This window comes from Pristiophorus japonicus, chromosome 4 (genome assembly GCF_044704955.1).
Source record: "Pristiophorus japonicus isolate sPriJap1 chromosome 4, sPriJap1.hap1, whole genome shotgun sequence".
Classification (NCBI taxonomy): domain Eukaryota; kingdom Metazoa; phylum Chordata; class Chondrichthyes; family Pristiophoridae; genus Pristiophorus; species Pristiophorus japonicus.
Window position 1 is genome coordinate 218,838,810 of NC_091980.1, and position 19,726 is coordinate 218,858,535.

The following is a 19,726-nucleotide window of genomic DNA, read 5'->3' on the forward strand; positions in this document are numbered from 1 at the left end:
CGTCTCAACAATGGAAGCCATGCCTTGACCCGTCTAGACTCTTGAGCTCTCATCTTTTGAGCTCTCAAATTCCCTCCTTAACCACTTGCGTACGAATATACAAAAATGACGGGCAGGAAAGAACCATCTAGTTCATGAAGCCTGCATCCACACAGTTGTGATGGGCTAAGCATCGTGATTAGACAACCTGTACCCACCAGCAGCCATGTTCTATTAATACAATTCAATACCCTGTTTACGCTGGCTACGGCTTCTCAGCATTGGTCATCAAGTTTTACTGAATTATGAGCTGTAACAGCAAAATCTTTTTCTCTTTCAACAGATTTCAATTATATTCCATGTCAACTGTAAGTGTACTTGGTGTTGCTCCTGCACAACACTACTTATCCAGATTAAATACCGTTTACCAGATTTTTGTTCTCTTCCACAAGCCCAATACACTCTCAAATGTTCGTACTCTTTGACCAAGCTGTTGGCCACCTATCCTAATATCTCGTCTTGTGGCTCAGTGTCAAATTTTGTCTTGATAACCCTCCTAGAAGCACAATGGAACATTTTACTATGTTAAAGGCGCTATATAAATGTAAGTTATTCTTGCATCATCCGTGAACTTACGGACCATTCACCCAACACCTATATCCAATCTGGCTAATTACCTTCCTATCAGTCTACTCTCAATAATCAGCAAAGTGATGGAAGGTGTTGTCAACAGGGCTATCAAGCAGCACTTACTCACCAATAACCTGCTCACCGATGCTCAGTTTGGGTTCCACCAGGACCACTCGGCTCCAGACCTCATTACAGCCTTGGTCCATACATGGACAAAAGAGTTAATAAATTCCAGAGGTGAGGAGAGTGACTGCCCTTGACATCAAGGCAGCATTTGACCAAGTGTGGCATCAAGGCGCCCTAGTAAAATTGAAGTGAATGCGAATCAGGGAAAACTCTCCACTGGCTGGAGTCATACCTAGCACAAAGGAAGATGGTTTTAGTTGTTGGAGGTCAATCATTCTAGTCCCAGGACCTTAGACCCAACCATCTTCAGCTGCTTCATCAGTGATCTTCCCTCCATCATGAGGTCAGAAGTGAGGATGTTCGCTGATGATTGCACAGTGTTCAGTTCCATTCGCAACCCCTCAGATGATGAAGCTGTCCATGCCCGCATGGAGCAAGACCTGGATGACATTCAGGCTTGGGCTGATAAGTGGCAAGTAACATTCGCACCACACAAGTGCCAGGCAATGACCATCTCCAACAAGTGAGAGTCTAACCACCTCCCCTTGATATTCAGTGACATTACCATTGGTGAATCCCCCTTCATCAACATCCTGGGGGTCACCATTGACCAGAAACTTAGCTGGACCAGCCACAAGAGGCAACACGAGCGGGTCAAAGGCTGGGTATTTTGCGGCATGTCTCACCTCCTGGCTCCCCAAAGCCTTTCCACCATCTACAAAGCAAGTCGGGAGTGTGATGGAATACTCTCCACTTGCCTGGATGAGTGCAGCTCCCACAGCACTCGAAGCTTGACACCATCCAGGGCAAAGCAACCTGTTTGATTAGCACCCCATCCACCACCTTCAACATTCACTCCCTCCACCGCTGGCGCACCATGGCTGCAGTGTGTAAAATGTATAAGATGCACTGCAGCAACTTGCCATGGCTTCTTCGGCAGCACCTACCACCTAGAAGAATAAAGGCAGGAAGCGCATGGGAGCACCATCACCTGCAAGTTCCCCTCCAAGTTACACACCATCCTGACTTGGAAATATATCACCGTTCCTTCCTCGTCGCTGGGTCAAAATTCTAGAACTCCCTCCCTAACAACACTGTTGGAGTACCTTCACCACAAGGACTGTAGTGGTTCAAGAATACGGCTCACCACCACCTTCTTGAGGGCAATTAGGATGGACAATAAATGCTGGCCTTGCTAGTGATGTCTACATCCCGGAATGAATTAAAAAAATAAATAAAACATTCTCTAGCCAAGCAGGGATAAGGGCAAACTACTCCTGGGCCTATGTAATGTGCTTGTACTGAGCACTAGTCCAGGGAGTGTGTGAGTTCTCACCATCCTTAATAGTTTGTTTTTTTCCTTTCCTAACTTTCATTTGACAATACAGTAGAGACTAGAAACTTGACATGTGGGGAAAGGGCAGATGTGAAATTGCATCCTACTGCCTTTGGCACAGTGTTATGAAGTGCCAGTGTTGTCCATCCAAATCTCAAATATAATTCAATGAGATTTTTAAAATACCTGATTTAGTGTTCTGAATAAAATCTGTTACTCCTGCATGGAAGTAGAATGTTTTGGCATATTACGAACCTACTGAATTGTAATTAGTATGCTATCTTAGGAAAGCAGAATACCATAACATTTTTCTTCTGATATGCTTCATTTTTGAACAAACTTTAGTAACCTTGAATGCAGTTGAATTGGTAGTAACATTTGTAGTTTTCCTTTTTAACATAATAAATGGGATTATCTGCTTGTTTAAAATCTGAATATACTATGTTTTTTTTTCAAGTTGTGTTGTGTTTTAAAATACTTCATTACTTTTTTATTTTTCTGAAAATAATTCTGCTAAAGCTGAGAGCTGTTTAACTGATGTACCAATACAAAAATGTTCTATTGAACATGTAGTTTTAAATATGTATATATTTCCAAAAAGTACAATTATTTTGTTGTCTTCAAATTTTACGTGCTTACTAATAATTCTGCACATATTTGACGAGATCCTCTCTACTTGTTTCCGTAGGAACTTGTAATTATGAGCATTTTAAAGTCAGCAAGGGAAGAACCTTCTGGACCAGCTAGGTAAGTATTTCTGATAATGATAGCTGGTAACGTAAATGAGGGAATAAGGGGTTATGGGGAGCGGGCAGGGAAGTGGACTTGAGTCCATGATCGGATCAGCCATGATCGTATTAAATGGCGGAGCAGGCTCGAGGGGCCGTATGGCCCACTCCTGCTCCTATTTCTTATGTTTTTTATATTATGATGCCTATTTTGGTGCTGATCAAGGCGAGGGGTGAGGAATAGAACACATTTTTATTTCAGACATTTGGGGTTAGCATCCAGCACTCACTGGTCAATTACAGCACAGCCAGCTGCAGAATAATGTTCCTTCCGCTCAACCCAACCATAATAGAGTACCCAATGCACCACAGTGACATGTCTATTTCCAAGTAATTCTGTGGTCTCTTAGTCCATTTGCCATATTTGTTTTGAGCCTGTACATAGTAAGAACTGGGTTAAGCTTGGCCTAACTTTTTTAATATGGGACTCTTTGGGCCAATAGGGAGACCGGTTTAGTCTGACTGGAGTCAAACCAAAATCCAGAAATAAAAGGACCATGCACCAAGCACTGTCATCCAGTTCAGCGCTTCTCCATAATATCTTTATCTTTAATATTCGTGCAGTAGTGTGTCTCATTCTCTAGTTACTGATTTTAATATATTATATTTAGTGTATGCTGTTTCTGGCAGATATAGCAGGATGGTTAGTTTACTTTGTTTTTGATTTGAAATGATCTGAACCTGAGATAAAGATTTCAGTAACTATTTTCTGAATGGAATATTCTTGGCTTTCAGATATTTTCATAACTTCAACATTATATTTTATATTATATATTATATATTATATATTTCTTTTTATATATTATGTATTTTATATATTTTTTTATTTGTATATTTATATTTATATATTATATTCTATATATTACATATGTGTGTGTATATAATCACCATGCCTAGAAATCTAATATTTACTATGGCCTGGATTTTCAAGTGCCCATGACCATATACCATGATCAGATCAGCCATGATCAGATCAGCCATGATCTTATTGAATGGCGGAGCAGGCTTGAGGGGCCGTATGGCCTACACTGTTCCTATTTCAGAGGCATTCACCCGTGGGAAACCTTCGACCACAAATTCAGGCCCATAATGTGCACTACTATCTCTTTTTCAGATGTGTTGCACTTTGCAGCCTTGGTATTTGGCTTTGTGAAGAATTGGTACATGGTACTCACCATCCTCAAATCAAAGATGCTCTAAATGTAATCTGTGTAACCTTAAAGGTAAGACATTTTTCCATAGTGATTTTTGTTACCGATCAGCTTTTGAAAAAGCCGTATAAAAAATTTTAAAGACAAAATAAAACTTGTTAAAATGTATTTGCAGTTCCCAAACAAAGCAGTTGCACAAGTGGCTTGTGATATTTTGCATTTATTGATCAATTATGTGGACAAGCTTCAGAATTATCCACCAGATTCTCCCAAAAAAATTCTGGAGGTAAGATGCATTTATTTATTCTACTTATTGGATATTAGCCTGTAAAAGTATTCTCAGCTAGTTAGGTTTATTGGAGTAGCCAGTTAAGTTTGTTTTCTACTGGCTATGTATGCTGGCATTGAATAAATGGTTGGTTAGCATACCAGGGATAATAACAATTTGCATTTATATAGTGCCTTTAACATAGGAAAATATCCCAATGTGCTTCACAGGAGAGTAAACTGGCAAAAATTGACACCGAGCCAAAATAGGGAGATATTAGGAAGGGTAACTAAAAAGCTTTGTCAAAGAGGTAGGTTTTAAGAAAGGGTCTTAAAGAAGGAGAGGGAGGTGATGAGGTGGAAAGGTTTATAGAGGTAATTAAGGCCTAGGCTCCTGAAGGCATGGCTGCCAATGGTGGGATGAAGGGAGTGAGAGATGTGAGGAAGGCCAGAGCTGGAGGAATACAGAGTTCTTGGATGTTGCTATAAGTTGGGTTATAAGAAAAAACAAGATTGTTTTAAAAGATTTAAACAATTTTGGTTTTCTTGTAACAAATACAGTAAAAGTTGCTAAAAATGATGGACTAAGCAAATTTAATGAAGATTAGGAGGTATTGTGACTTTCAGGAGGCATTTGTTTTTCATAAAACTTTTAAAGTGAAAACGCTGGTTTGAAGGAGATGATAAATTGGATGCTAACTTGGCAACACAAATCAGTGGTATAAATTGGCCCTCAAACTTCCTACTGTTCATAATATTAAATCAAAAATGTTGCACCTACTATGTGTGTGTCACACATTCATTAGACATTAATATTAAAAATAACATTGCGAATACAAAAGATCAACAAATCACTAAATTTACCCACAGAGGGCTCAAAATTGCCCAGGAATTGCTCCGTTTTTTTTTGAGCAACTTGATTTTTCTGGAGTATCTTAAAAATCCCCATTTTGCACATTCAATTTGCGCCAGTGTAAGTGAGTTAGTTAGGATTTTTTTAGTTTAGTTTCATTTTTTTTCAAAAGGGGGCATTACCAGCCACCTACGCTCGTTTTGGCCATTTAGGCCACTTTGGACAGCTAATAGTTAGTCCAAACTAACTTAGGCTAGCGTATGTGGCCACTTGTGGCCGCACAGAAAATCCTTGCGGAGAGTTAAGAAATTACTTGACTAAAGAATATGAATAGGATCAAACAGCTATACAGGACATCATATGGCAAACTTCTCAAAGTTAATTTACTATACAATAGAAGCATTCATGGAAGCTTAAATTACAAAAATAAAAGAAGTAAAGAGACAACATATTTACATCATTTTTTCAAAATATACAAATAAAAAATAGAAGTACCTCCTGCTCGGAATTCTTATGTAGGAAAGTATTTTCATCATAAGGAAAGTCTTGAGTAAGCTCATTAAAATTACGGGCTACACAGTTATCACCACCTCCCACCCCCACAGGATCAAAACTTCCCCCCCCGGATCAATATTCAATCCCCCCCCCCCCCATCAAAACTGTTCTCCCCTGCTTCCCACCACACCCACCCCCATTCAAACTTATTAAACAATTCTATCTGAACCTTTGCAAGGCAATGTCCTCAAGTCTTCAAGTTGTGTGTAGAATATAATGCAGGCAGCCAACAAAAGAACCAAGTGCTTTAGAAGAAGGCAGACTTCTCTCGTTACTGTGCGGCAGGCCACTCAGCCCGGGATAGAGGCGGGACGCATCGCGTCCCACGCTGCAGCACGCATCATCATCATCGGCAGGAGCTACTGCGCATGCGCGAACACTCTAATGCGCATGCGGACAACTGCCAGCATTCTTTCATGCGCAGGGCCCTAGCTCCGCCCCCCAATCCACTGGCCACACCGCACCAAGCCCCGGGAGAGTCAACAGAATGGGCAGAATCCGGGGAGATCTTTTTGGTGCCATTTTCACCCTACGAAGTCGGTGCATCTCCAGTGAATGCGCTGAAAAAACGGGTGGGCCAAATTTGGGCCTATGATTACTTACGCCATCTTACAAGTACCTCCCATAATTTTCACTAGGGAGGCTTGCTCCTCTGTTAAGATGTCTTAGATTTGTTTTTTCTCTGTTCCTGAAGCTTGTATATTTTATAGAGTATAGGATGTTCGTTTTCCACTCTCTTTTAATTCATAGACCTCGAGAATTACAGGAAGGACTCCACGTAATGCAAAGTTTAAGCTTAAACCCAACTGTTAGTTTATTACACAAAAAACAACTAAAAATTACAGAACAAGACTTCTTAGAGATTGATCAAAGACATACAATCACCCATCCAGCCAGTTGTTGCTGTTGTCGATTGTAGGCTCGTGGAGCTAGGGATGGTGTTGGGTCCCCGCTGCTGCTTTGTGGTCGTTGTTCCTTTGACCTGCTGTACTGAGGTGTTTCTTCGACCTGTTGTTCCTCTCTGATGTTTCTCGCCGATGTTCTCCTTCTCGTTCTGAACTGTTGTTCTTAGCTCTTACATATATATCCATTTGATGAATACATCTGCTGGGCCGCTTTCCAGTTAATGCATCTGGATGAGTCTTGCTGGCTCTTGATGGGTCTGGATTTGTTTGGATGGCCACAATTTGCACACGGAATTGATAGGGCAAAAGATAACTCCTTGGGCTAGAACTTCAACTTTTTTTGCGTGCGTAATGCCCATTTTACCGCTGAAATGACGTACAAAGCCCATATATCGCCCATTTTGGCACAAAATGGAAACTGACGGGCATTTTTAGGAAACTTATCGTGGTGCGTTATTTTCCGCATGTGCTTTACGCCGGGGAAAAATCTTACCGCCCGCCCACTTTTTTGGGGTGGAATCAGCAAAATGGGTGAAACCAATGCCCATAATATCGCCCGCCGTTATTTTCCGCACTGATTTAACACCGAGATTCAATATTAACGCCCGCCCATTTTTTTTTGCCGTAAAGAGCATATTTACTGCAACTAGCGGCCATGAGATCGCCCAGCGTCAATTTCACCACCTCGCACACACATCACCCACAATATCGCTCGCCCAAAAAAACGCCCAGAAAAAGTGGAACTAACGGGAACTAATCACAGTGTTATGGACACCATGTTCTAGATCACATATCACATCCTTTAAAAGGCTGCTGTGCTTCACTCTCGTCGGAGTTCGGATGTATTCTACAGGTCGTTGGAGTTGATGTGAACACCTTAAAAACATCTTGACCATACAGTGACCGATTGGAATTGAATAGGTGTCTTCATCGGGACATTCCTTGTTTGTGACCAATCGGTGGAAAACAGAGAGCTACTGCAGTGGGGCCTGTCCTTTCTCACCCTCTCTTGACCAATTACATGCAGCAGACTCGACATCGCCGGAGGAAAGCTCCACGTGCCCGATGTAAGATGTGACAGACTGATGAGGAGGACCAGACATTACACCCCCGCAAGTACAAGGAAAAGCATTCTTACCTTGATTTGCCGGACACCACCTGCCTTCAGAGACTGCGCTTCCACAAAGAGGTTATCACTGAGGTATGCCAGCTGATGAGGGCAGATCTGCAGCCTGCCAGCACCATCAGTACTGCACCGTCCATCGAGGTCAAAGTCACCGCGGCACTGTCGTTCTACGCCTCGGGTTCTTTTCAGTCCACATTTGCGGACTTTCTCAGCATGCCACACGTCGCTGCATTAGACAGGTCACTGAAGCCCTGTACGCACGCAGGAGGGACTTGATCAGCTTCCCTATGACCAGGGAGGCACAGAGTGAGAGGGCTCTAGGATGCTCCAGAATTGCAAACTTCCCCAAGGTGCAGGGAACAATAGACTGTATGCACATCGCGATGCGGGCACCTTTTCAGGATGCTGAGGTTTTCAGGAACCGCAAGGGATTCCACTCCCTGAATGTCCAACTGGTTGTCGACCACCAGCAAATTATACTGGCAGTGAATGCTCAATTTCCAGGCAGCATCCATGATGCTCACATCCTGCATGAGAGCACTGTATCTGACTTGTTTAACAATCAGCCACAAGGTCAATGCTAGATGCTTGGTGACAAAGGATATGGCCTCGCCACCTGGCTGATGATCCCCCTGCATGACACCCACACTGAAGCCGAGAGGTGATACAACGAGAGCCACAGAGTAACTTGCAATATTGTGGAGAAAACCATTGGAATGCTTAAGCAGCGCTTTAGATGCCTGGACCACTCGGGAGGCGAGCTCCAATACCACTCTGAGCAGGTAGCTCAATTCGTGGTGGTGTGCTTCATGCAGCACAACTTGGCTATCAGGAGGGGACAAGAATTGCCTGATGAGTCTGACAGTCTACCTCACCAGAGAGAGGAAGAGGAGGACAAGGAGGCGGACGCTGACATTGGCCCAGACAATCAGGCTGACGCTGAAGCCATGCCCCTGCCCCCCCATATAGACCGCATGAAAGGGCCCATGGTGGCATGATAGCCTTACGTCAGGAGCTCATAAATGATCGCTTTGCCTGAAAGAACGTTAGTGTTATTTACAAGGCTGTGACACTGCTGGGTGTGCAGGTCATACATCAATGGTGGGCATCACCTTAGTGACAGTTAAAGTTTAAGTTGATTGAAGTTGTCATTATACCCTTTGATAAGGAATCACCAGTGTGTAACGGTGCAGCTATCTGAGCCAATATGCAACAGCAACAAGGTTTTGTTAAATAAAAAAAATTTAAACCAAACATTAGTCTGAAATCATCAGTATTTCTGTACAAACCAACACTTTCCCCCACCCCCCCACCTCTATCCCTTCCCCTCCTGACTCCAAGCCGCCTGGCCAAGGAGCTCCTCAGGCGATGCTTCATTGGGGGGAGGGAGGCGGTGGTTGACGGCCGAACCGCTGCTTGGACGGATACAGGAGAGGACGGTCCCGAGGTGGGAACATGCTCCGAGCCAGAAGTAAGATGTTGCTGCTGGCTCTTGTGTGGTTGACAATGGGGGTGTGGCACCTTTGGGTGCAGTGCGGTGCTCCGGGACCACTGGGAGCCCTCTGCCACCAGTGTTCCTGGCTACCAGCTCCAGGGTCTCCTCCATCCCTTCCATGTTATATCTTATTTGTTGGACCAAAACTCGGTGCCAACTATGTGCTTGGTGCTTAGTAGGCTTTTTGCGACTGGTGAATCTCCCTCGTGCCTCCCACAACAGCCAAGCAAGCACACACCATAGCCACACACGCTTTCAGTGCCTCTGAGCTCCCTCTCTCTCTGTCTCCTCTTCTTCGCATGTCACAATGACCCTTGACCTCCTGAATCGCGGGAATCGAGTGTTGCCATGCCGTTGCTAAGGACGGCCACACTTTACAGCAGCTAGTCAAAAAAAATTAACGCTACCGCCCATTTGATATCGCTTGCGGTAACGCCTATTTTAAAAAATGGAGACTAGGTGTTTTGAGAATGGGCAAGAAGCCAGCGTCTGAAAAGCCTTTTTTACCGATCACGCTGGAAATAACATCCATTTTTGGGCGATAAGCACAAAAGTGGAGGTTCTAGCCCCTTATCTTTTGCGCCCCGTTATCTAAAAATGCACGCCTTGTGGAAACCTTTGTTGTCCTGGGTTTTCGCAGACTTGTAGTCTCCGTAGGGAACTGGTTTTCCCCCTCCGGCCAATTAATCCATGGGCTCCTCTGCTTGATTGCATCAAACCCTTTGTCTCAATGTTTAATCGGGTCTTGCTCCTGACCGCAGAAGTTGCATTAATCAGTTATGAGTCACCACCTGCCCCAGGCTGGCGCTCTTTTCTCCCACCCAACAGTCCCAAATGTTTCTTTTAAACCATTTAAGTCCGTGGCATCTTGCTGTGCCTCGATCGTGAAAATGTGTAACCTTACAGAGGACTTCCCTGACCAACTCGGGTTGTTAATCATCGCTTTCATATTCCATGCATCTGTGAGTTCTCTCTCTTCTTATTTCCACTAATGCATGCCACTCGACCGTTTTTGTGATATTTGTACATGCACATCACGTTACTTCTGCCGTGTTTTTCTTGATTTTTCATGTCAAACTTACCCCCTCCCACCTACCGAGTTCAAATGTTGCCTAGTTCCTGGCTATCGATGGTGTTTTCAGCACCCAGCTGCTCCGCTGACTCCTCATGAGATCTGTTTACAAATAAACCTTTTTGCTTGACAAATAGGATTACATACAGAAGATTATTTCTGCTGTTCTACCTTTTCCTTACTTTTTTTACAACTTGTTTTTTCCTGTTTCTCTTATTTTCATTTTTCTGTTTATATGTCCTTCCCATGTTCTAGTTTTCTCTTTGCCTTTCGCCTTTCTTCTGTCGTCCTGTGATCTTTAATAGATTATTCAATGTTTGTGTGTCATTCATTTCTCTGTTTTATCAAACTAACTATTAGGTATTAAAAAATGTTGATGGCCTTTGCATGTCTGTCAATCTATAACATCCATCATACAGAATAAATTAAAGGGAGTAGGGTGATTTATTTTTCCGTCTCCAATTTCCACTCGAGACTAGTTGGAGTTTCTTTGTGATTGCAGACTATTTTTATTCCCAGCGAACTTCTCTGTCCAACAGCCCAGATTCCACCTGCTGCTGAGAAACTGTATCATTGAGACTGAGGCAGGTGTGCGGATCATATTAATAGAACCTTACTTTCCTTTTGGCAGCCTGAGATTTAACAAGGGGACCCACCAGCCATGCAAGGTTGACACATGAGTGGAGATTAGAAATATCTCTAGCCACTCTGCTGTTAACAATTCACACATTATGTAGTTGTAATTTAACTTTTCAATATATAATTGGTATAATTCATTTTTTTAGTGACAAAAATACAATAAATAAAAGTAGACAGTCTTCCTTTATGTGACCAAATGTAATGTAACTGGGCCACTTATAAGACAAATTAGATGTTCAACTTTTCAGCTTTATAGGGGAAAAAAAGTCCTGTTTTAAAATATTTTTAAAAATCAGGAACATATTAAAAAAAGATATGCAAAATGTTAGAGTTGTAAACAGAATCATGAAGGTAATTACTTAAAAAGAGTCCCCAAGATGCCACAGCGATACATTGGCATAGAAAAACAAAGTTGTATATCTGCAATAAAAAAGCAGAATAAAGTAGCACACTGCAAAGAATAAAATCCTGTAACGCTGCAATATTGCCTAATGTAAAACAAAGTAATTCAACCAACCAAACACCAAAGGCTAATACAAAAGAATTGCAATGGAATGTTCAGTGATAAAGTTGTGAAGGCTGAAGCGAAAATGAAGTGAAGCATCAGCAAATAAGCTATAAACACTGCTTTGGTGAGCATACAGTTTGGTGGGCCAAACATTTCCCCAGTATGAGGATGAAATTGGAAACCGACACCCCACCCTTTTCATCAGAAATAGTCTGCGGAAACCACCAGAGAGGCACAAATCAGTGGTGCCATCCTCTGGCCAATGTTCCCTCTAATTCTATTTTTTAGCCCACGCGGCTCCTTTAAAGGACTGCGCAGGCCGTTCAAAATTCCCCGCATGCACGGTTTTTCTATTCAAAAGCCGGCTGTGCCGGACCTGCAGAGAGTCATGCGGCCGTACAGCTAATAGGGGACATTTGCCCCTGACCCGCCTTTCTTCCCCCCCCCCCCTCAATGCCCCCATGATACACATATAAGGAGCTGCAAACACCTCCACTCCATCTGAGGCACAAGTGGCCAGAATCTCCCCCAGCCCCCAAATTGAGGCTTCGAACACACCCAGTCACTCACCACCCCTGTTTAGGCAAATTCCCCTTGCCCCTACCCCCTTCCTCTCTCGCCTTTTATTTTCCCCTCTCTGCCCTTATCTCCATCTCTCCTGAAAACCACCCTTGGTCTTAACTCTCCATGTGCAATGCCACAGGAGATCAATTAGTAAATCTAAATATTACTAATGCATCTGGTCAGTTATATTGATTCAGGATATTTACTTTATTATAGCAAAGCATAAATCACAGTTGACATCAGAAACCTTATTGCAGATCTCTGACTACCATAAGCACTAAAATAGTGCAAACTTATTTTTTTTCTCTCTTCCCTTTCCAAGAGAAAACTTGGTTTAAAGTTGTGAAACATAATTAGATTCCTATGACTGTATTTTCTTGGTTTCTGAAAATGTTATTGTCCCCTTTTGGATGGCAGGAGAAAGTTTTTTTTTAAATATGAACTTTACTTGTGTTTTTCTTTCATCTAGATATTGATGGCAACAATTACTTATCTGCTGCCTGGAACAGAAGTATCCCCACATGAGCAAGATAAAAGGGTGAGAAAAGGGCCAATTGGACATGGGAAACGGTCGTTGGGGGAAGGGGCAGAGGGGTGGTGTTTGCAAGTTTCAGCTTTTGTTAACCTCCTTTGATTTGTGACTTACACTTCACAGCTAGTAGTATCCCTATTGCTGTGCCTTTTGGACTGGTGCATGGTGCTGCCTTTAAAAACACTGCTACAGGTTGTCCAAGCTGCAGGACAAGATAAGGACAATGCTGAGAAATCTATTCTCAGTTGTATTTACAAGGTATGCTTTAGTAAAATTTGCATTAAAAATACTTAGATTTATATTTAAGAATTTGGACTGATTTCTTGAGATTTTTCATGTTGCATTATAAACCTGTTTCCTCTTGAGATGATGTCTAGTTAAATTTATCTTATTTTGAGAAGTCCCTTGCTTCAGACCTGTGTCCATTTCCCAACATTCTATCTTATTTGAAGAAATATTTCTTAATTTAGTTTAAAGCTGATTTTCTATGTTACTTCCCCATTCACTATGTGCTTAAACAGTGATACCATAAGTTCTGTTTGATGGATTTGACTCATCGTCTTAAAAACATGGTCATCACTTAGGATCAGAATTTCTTCTGTAAAAGAGGAAATTCATTGGGGCAAAAATCGCGGTCTTTACGGGCGCGTACGATGTACACCCGTAGAGGCCCCCCCAAGTGCCGATTCTCAGCATGCGCATGTGCCAAAATCCGGCACTTTTGACAGTTCCAACACACACCCCGGAGAAGGGCCTTCGCGGGCAGAGTTTTGGGCCATTTGCCCAACTCCTGCCCAGTGAATGTCCTTCAAACTCTTACGCCTAATAAAAGCAGGCGTAAGGCCTGCTTTTATCAGCGTAACAGTTTTAAAAGATAGAAAAATAAAATGTTAGCAATAATTTTTATATTTAAAAAACCTTTTCCATTAAGGTAAGTTTATTTTTACCCCTATTTAAAAAAAACATTTTTTTTAAATCCGCCCCAAAACATTTTGCCTGCAGCATTTAATTAAATTCAATTTCAATTAATTTTAAATATGTGAAGTGTTTTTCTTATTTATTTAAAATGTTTGTGTTTTTGTGGGTATCCCCATTTATAGAAATGGTGATCTCCGTTACTGTGAATGGGGTACACTATTTTCATTGGTTGGTCCGACCCACGTGATCCCAGGCTACACATACGCTCCTGGAATACGTGGGCCCCCATGCTGGGCTGCGAATGGAGGCCTCAGAGCGCAAGTCTACATTCCTCTGGGATCACCAGGTACTTTTGTTTAAAAAAAAAAAATCAGTCGGAGGCATCTGCCCACAGGAAGCCTCTGGCTGCAATTTCTAGGTCATTAAGTTTTAAAACCGATTTGAGAACTGTAACGGCATCTTTGACCTCGTGCTCAGTAGTTCATTTTTCAAACTTTACACGGTTATGGACGGTGTATGTGAGAATACAATGAAACTGATCCTATGTAACGAATTCACTTTCTAAACTCATCGGGCTCAAGTTTCGGCCTGAGTTGCCACTTTTTTTGGAGCAACTAGTTGAGAATGGAGCAGCTTAAAAATTGCAATTCTTGGCATTTAGTTTGCTCCAGTTCTAGTGAGTTAGAATAGTTTCATTTTATAACAGTTTAATATTCAAAAGGGGGCATGTCCAGCCACTTACGCCTGTTTTGCAAGTTTAGGCAGTGAAAACTTACTCCAAACTAACTTAGAATGGAGTAAATGTAGATTTTTGTACGCTCAGAAAAACCTTGCCTACGCTTGAGAAATTAGGCACAGGGAATGAGAGATGGTGGGCGGGGGGGGGGGAAGGGAAGTTTACAAGCATTAAACACTTCACTTTTACAAATAAAGAGCCATTATCAATAATAAATGATAAATAAATCAATAAATCAACCAATAAATCAATCACTATCATGTTTTGAAAATTATTACACCATCCCACACCATAACTATTTTTTGACGTAGTAAATTTGCTAATTAACTGTTGACATGGCTAATCACAACCGACTATCTCAGCCACTTCCTCCAAACGTACGTCTTGGATTACAAGCTTACTCCTTCATGCATTGCTAAATCAGACGTGCTTCAGAACTGCCCCTCCTTTACCATATTGATTGCTTGTACAGAATCCTAGGTAAACTAACACAAATCTACACGCAACAGGTAGGTGGAGATAAAAGCTGCATAAAGTACTTTAAAACATCCAGTAACACAGGATCTTTACACCCTCAAGTGATTTTTGTATAGTTTATCAAATTATTTGAAGCTGTCTGCACAACAATACATTTTTAGCTTTGTCATTGTAACCCCCCCAAATGGCTGAGCCACTGTGAGAAAGCTCATTGTAATTGCTGCTTCAGAAATTAATGCAAAAACACAACTCCATGGGGTGGGGGAGAACAGACACATGTTTAGGAACAAGCCCATCCCTTTTTAAATAATCTCAACCCGAGAAACCCAGCTTTTCCCCATACCCTTCAATCATTTTCTCTCCAGAAACTTACCTTAAACTAATTTATTCCAGACTTTATGTCCTTTATAGTACTCCCAGCTGAACGCGATAGGCACTGTTCCTGCAAGTCGCAGCGGGAAGCCCATTCGGCCAAGGCTAGGGACGCCGTTTTTTGGGCAACTACAGCTCCCGTCATTTAAACTTTGAAGTCTGCACTTGTAGCCACAGGTGATCCTGTTCTTCAAATAAGTAGACATTGTGACCTCCCTTTGGCTAATTTTCAACTAGTTAGAACTCCACTTCGAATAGGAAGATGCATTTATATTCAAGTAAGCTGGGTGCACAGCCAAGACTACTCTTAAAATAGCGAGATGATCCTAAATATTAAAATATTATATACATGTTCTCAGATCTCACTCATTTGGTAGACTTGTTCAAAAATCACTCCGAGGTTTTCGGTTTTAAAAAAAACATTGTATACTTTTAAACTCGGCATTTAGGAGCGTTCAAATGATTGACACCCACACAGCCTGCACAGATTCGGGGGCGAGGAGCTACTGCACATGAGCGCACACTCGAGCGCGCATGTGCAAAGGTCCCGACACTGTTTTCAGCGCGGGGTCCTGGCTCCGCCCCCCCCCCCCCCCCCCGCCCCTTGTGCTGTGCTACGCCGAGGGCCTTCGTCGTTCCAGCTGCTGGGAGAATAGCAAGGTAACTTTTAGGCACGGTTTTTGTTCTAAAAAGTCGGCACAGCTCACGGAGATGCGCCGTTCTAAGCATGGGGGCAAACTTGGGCCCTTCATCTCTCTTTAAAACAACTGATTATTCTTTATTCTTTAAAATTAGTTTTGTGCAATCAACCTCTATCCACAAAGTAAGCAATTGTATGTTATTTGGTTTCCCTTTATTTGATTTATTTATTCACTTTCAACAAAATAATATTTCTTTCATAATGTGGGTTTCAGATTTCACCCCAAATCAATTATTTTGCCATACATTGCCCTACCTCCAGTTGCCTTAATTAGGTTGCCATGGGATGTATTATAATTTGCATCTTCAAAAATAATCGCCCTTGTCTCTCTTAAAAACATTTGCCATTATTGAAAAATAGTTGATTTTCACAGAGGAAGACAAACTGTACAAGAGTAGAGATTACCTTCTGCTTTCCATTTTAAATTGCTCTGGTAATTGTTCCTGTGTGTGTAAGAACATAAGAACATACGAAATAGGAGCAGGAGTAGGCCATAAGGCCCCTCGAGCCTGCTCTGCCATTCAATAAGATCATGGCTGATCTGATCATGGACTCGACTCTACTTCCCTGCCCGCTCCCCATAACCCCTTATGTGATCAAAGAATAAACTATCAATGAAGGTATAATTTTTTTTAAATATATTTATTTAGTATCCTTGTCCTAGTTTTTCCATCCATACAGACCGCTCTTCCATCTTTTCCGTTTGGAAAAAGTCAGTTTGCTGCAGTTTTACAAATTAACTCATATAGTCATTTGTGATGTTTTGTAGCATTCTCAGTGGTGAGTGTTGATCTTTAATTGTAAGGCATTCTTGCTGTCTTTTGTCAACAGGTGCTGCATGGCTGTGTGTATGGAGCTCAATACTTAAGTAATCCTCGATACTTTCCTCTGAACTTATCAGATCTAGCCTCTGTTGAATATGATCCATTCTTACATTTGGAAAGCTTGAAAGAACCAGAACCTTTGCACTCCCCTGATTCCGAGCGCTCATCGAAACTCCAAACTGTCACAGAAGGTATGTACCAAAGCTGAACACTATGAATTCTGTGGGTATATATCAATTGACCCCCTTCGAGGGAGGGATAAGGCATCCAAACTGATTTTTTTTCCCCAACTTAAAAATAATTAAATTAAAGTGTTAAAATAAGGGGAAATTAAAATAAGGTATTATTTCGTGCCCATTGGTAATGAGCCATCTAGTGAGTAACGTGACACTGGTAGAGGCTGGGCGAGGCGGGTGGAGAAACATTTGGAATGATCAGTGATCATATCCTGAAAGCATCTAGTCATTGTGACCAGGTATTAGATGTCATGGGATTACAAGTAAATGGCGAGACCACGTCTGTACAGATCAATGGTGGAGCAACTAGTGGAGTATGCCATTTGGCTTTGATCATCACACTTCTCAATAATGACACAGATTTGTTAGAAAAGGGTCAGAAGAGTCACCGGGATGACTCTAGGCTATGGAGGACTAAGTTACAAAAAAAAGGCTTAAGCAATTAACTCATTTTTGTTGAAGACGAATGATGGGGGAGATGCTGTTTAAAATGACAGACATAAGGTTGAAATAAGTAAACATGAAATTCAACAATAAGCACAGGATTATAGGGCACAAGTACAAAATTCACAAACCGAGAAAGAAATTAGAACCCCCCCAAGAAACAAGTTGATTTGGGGTCATTTGAGATGTTTAAAATGTAGCTGGATTGATGGCCGTTGAGAGAGAGGATTGAGGCTTCTCGACATACTGGCCCAGAATTTGCGGTTGCAATGACGGCAGAACTGTCAGCGTTTGCTGTCATTTGTGAAACTGACAGCAATTCTGCCATCCACGTGTACGTAGTTAAACTCGGAAATCCAGAAGTTGCTGTCAGTGACTCCACACCTCTTCCACAGAGTGCGCTGTTGAAGTCCATGCAGATGGAAATCTTAAAAATCATGAATTTACGTGAACATCCACTTGTTATGCTCTAATCTCGTTGTAAACCCCGCCCCCCCCCACCCCCCCCAAAAAAGTTACGCCATCAAAAATTAGCTGGAGCCTTTGACTCAAGTATTCTCGACTCCATCACGCAGCATGCGACCTGCCACCACCTCCGTGACACCCCAACGTTGCACGAGGTAGGAAAAGCCATAAAACAACTCAAGAATAACAAGGCTACGGGAGCGGATGGAATCCCTGCTGAGACGCTAAAGTATGGCGGGGAGGTGCTGTTGGCGCAGATACATGACCTCCTCTCTCTCATCTGGAGGGAGAAGAGCATGCCGGGAGATCTCAGCGATGCAGTAAATGTGAGCATCTTTATAAAAGGGGACAAGTCCGACTGCGGCAACTGCAGGGGAATCTCCCTGCTATCGGCCACTGGGAAAGTTGTCGCTAGAGTTCTCTTCAATCGTCGTCTTCCCTGTAGCCAAGGAGCTCCTCCCGGAGTCACAGTGCGGATTTCGTCCCCTACGGGGCACAGCGGACATGATCTTTGCAGCGCAACCGCTGCAGGAAAAATGCAGGGCCTTTTTCGACCTTACAAAGGCCTTTGACACTGTCAACCGTGAAGGTTTATAGAGTGTCCTTCCCCGTTTCGGATGCCCCCAAAAGTTTGTCAACATCCTTCACCTGCTCCACGACGACATGCAGGCTGTGATCCTTACCAACTAATCCATTACAGTCCCAATCCACGTCTGGACCGGGGTCAAACAGGGCTGCGTCATTGCTCCAACCCTCTTTTCAATCTTCCTCGCTGCCATGCTCCACCTCGCAGACAACAAGCTCCCCACTGGAGTGGAACTAAACTACAGAACCAGTTGGATGCTGTTTAACCTACGCCAGGTCCAAGATCACCCCAACCTCTGTCGTTGAGCTACAGTACGCAGACGACGCCTGCGTCTGCGCACATTCTGAGGCTGAACTCCAGGATATAGTCAATGTATTTACTGAGGCATATGAAAGCATCGGCCTTACGCTAAATATCAGTAAGACAAAGGTCCTCCACCAGCCTGTCCTCGCCGCACAGCATTGCGGCCCTCGAGCACTGTGGACCATTTCCCATACCTCGGGAGCCTCTTAGCAACAAAAGCAGACATTGATGCTGAGATCCAACACCGCCTCCAGTGCGCCAGTGCAGCCTTCGGCCGCCTGAGTAAAGAGTGTTCGAAGATTCAAGGGCCTGGTCTATCACCAAGCTCATGGTTTACAGGGCTGTAGTAATACCAGCCCTCCTATATGGCTCAGAGGCATGGGTGATGTACAGAAGACACCCCAAGTCGATGGACTTGTATCACCAACGATGTCTCCGCAAGATCCTGCAAATCCCCTGGAAGGATAGGCGCACCAACATCCGTGTCCTCGTCCAGGCTAACATTCCCAGCATTGAAGCACTGACCACACTCGATCAGCTTCGCTGGGCAGGCCACATAGTTTGCATGTTAGACACGAGACTCCTAAAGCAAGTGCTTTATGTGGAGCTCCTTCATGGCAAATGTGGGCAGCGCAAACGTTACAAGGACACCCTCAAAGCCTCCCTAATAAAGTGTGACATCACCACTGACATCTGGGAATCCCTGGCCAAAGACCGTCCTAAGTGGAAAAAGTGCATCCGGGAGGGCGCTGAGCACTTCGAGTCTCAACGCCGAGAGCTTGAAGAGGTCAAGCGGAAGAAGTGTGCGGTAAACCAGTCCCACCCATCCCTTCCCTCGGCGACTGTCTGCCCCACCTGTGACAGAGTCTGTGGCTCTCGTATTGGACTGTTCAGCCACCAAAGAACTCATTTCAGGAGTGGAAGCAAATCTTCCTCGATTCCGAGGGACTGTCTATGATTCCTTCATCCTTGGAACCAATTTAGTAAATCTCTTCTGTACCTTCTCCAAAGCCTTCACGTCTTTCCTAAAGTGTGGTGCCCAGAATTGGACACAATACTTCAGCTGGAGCCGAGCTAGTGTTTTATATAGGTTTAGCATAACTTCCTGGATTTTGTACCCTGTGCTTCTATTTATAAAG

General features: G+C 43.0%; 1 protein-coding gene across 8 annotated transcripts in view; it reads left to right on the top strand.

The window, feature by feature from the left end:
• ralgapa1 (Ral GTPase activating protein catalytic subunit alpha 1) overlaps positions 1-19,726 on the top strand; it is a 298,072-nt gene that overhangs the window by 170,025 nt on the left and 108,321 nt on the right. For all 8 annotated transcript variants that reach the window (XM_070879109.1, XM_070879113.1, XM_070879112.1 and 5 more), the window contains 6 exons: positions 2,760-2,818; positions 3,974-4,082; positions 4,186-4,296; positions 12,464-12,532; positions 12,650-12,784; positions 16,561-16,744. In XM_070879109.1, the coding sequence (XP_070735210.1) occupies positions 2,760-2,818; positions 3,974-4,082; positions 4,186-4,296; positions 12,464-12,532; positions 12,650-12,784; positions 16,561-16,744 (667 nt within the window). The remainder of the gene's footprint in view (positions 1-2,759; positions 2,819-3,973; positions 4,083-4,185; positions 4,297-12,463; positions 12,533-12,649; positions 12,785-16,560; positions 16,745-19,726) is intronic.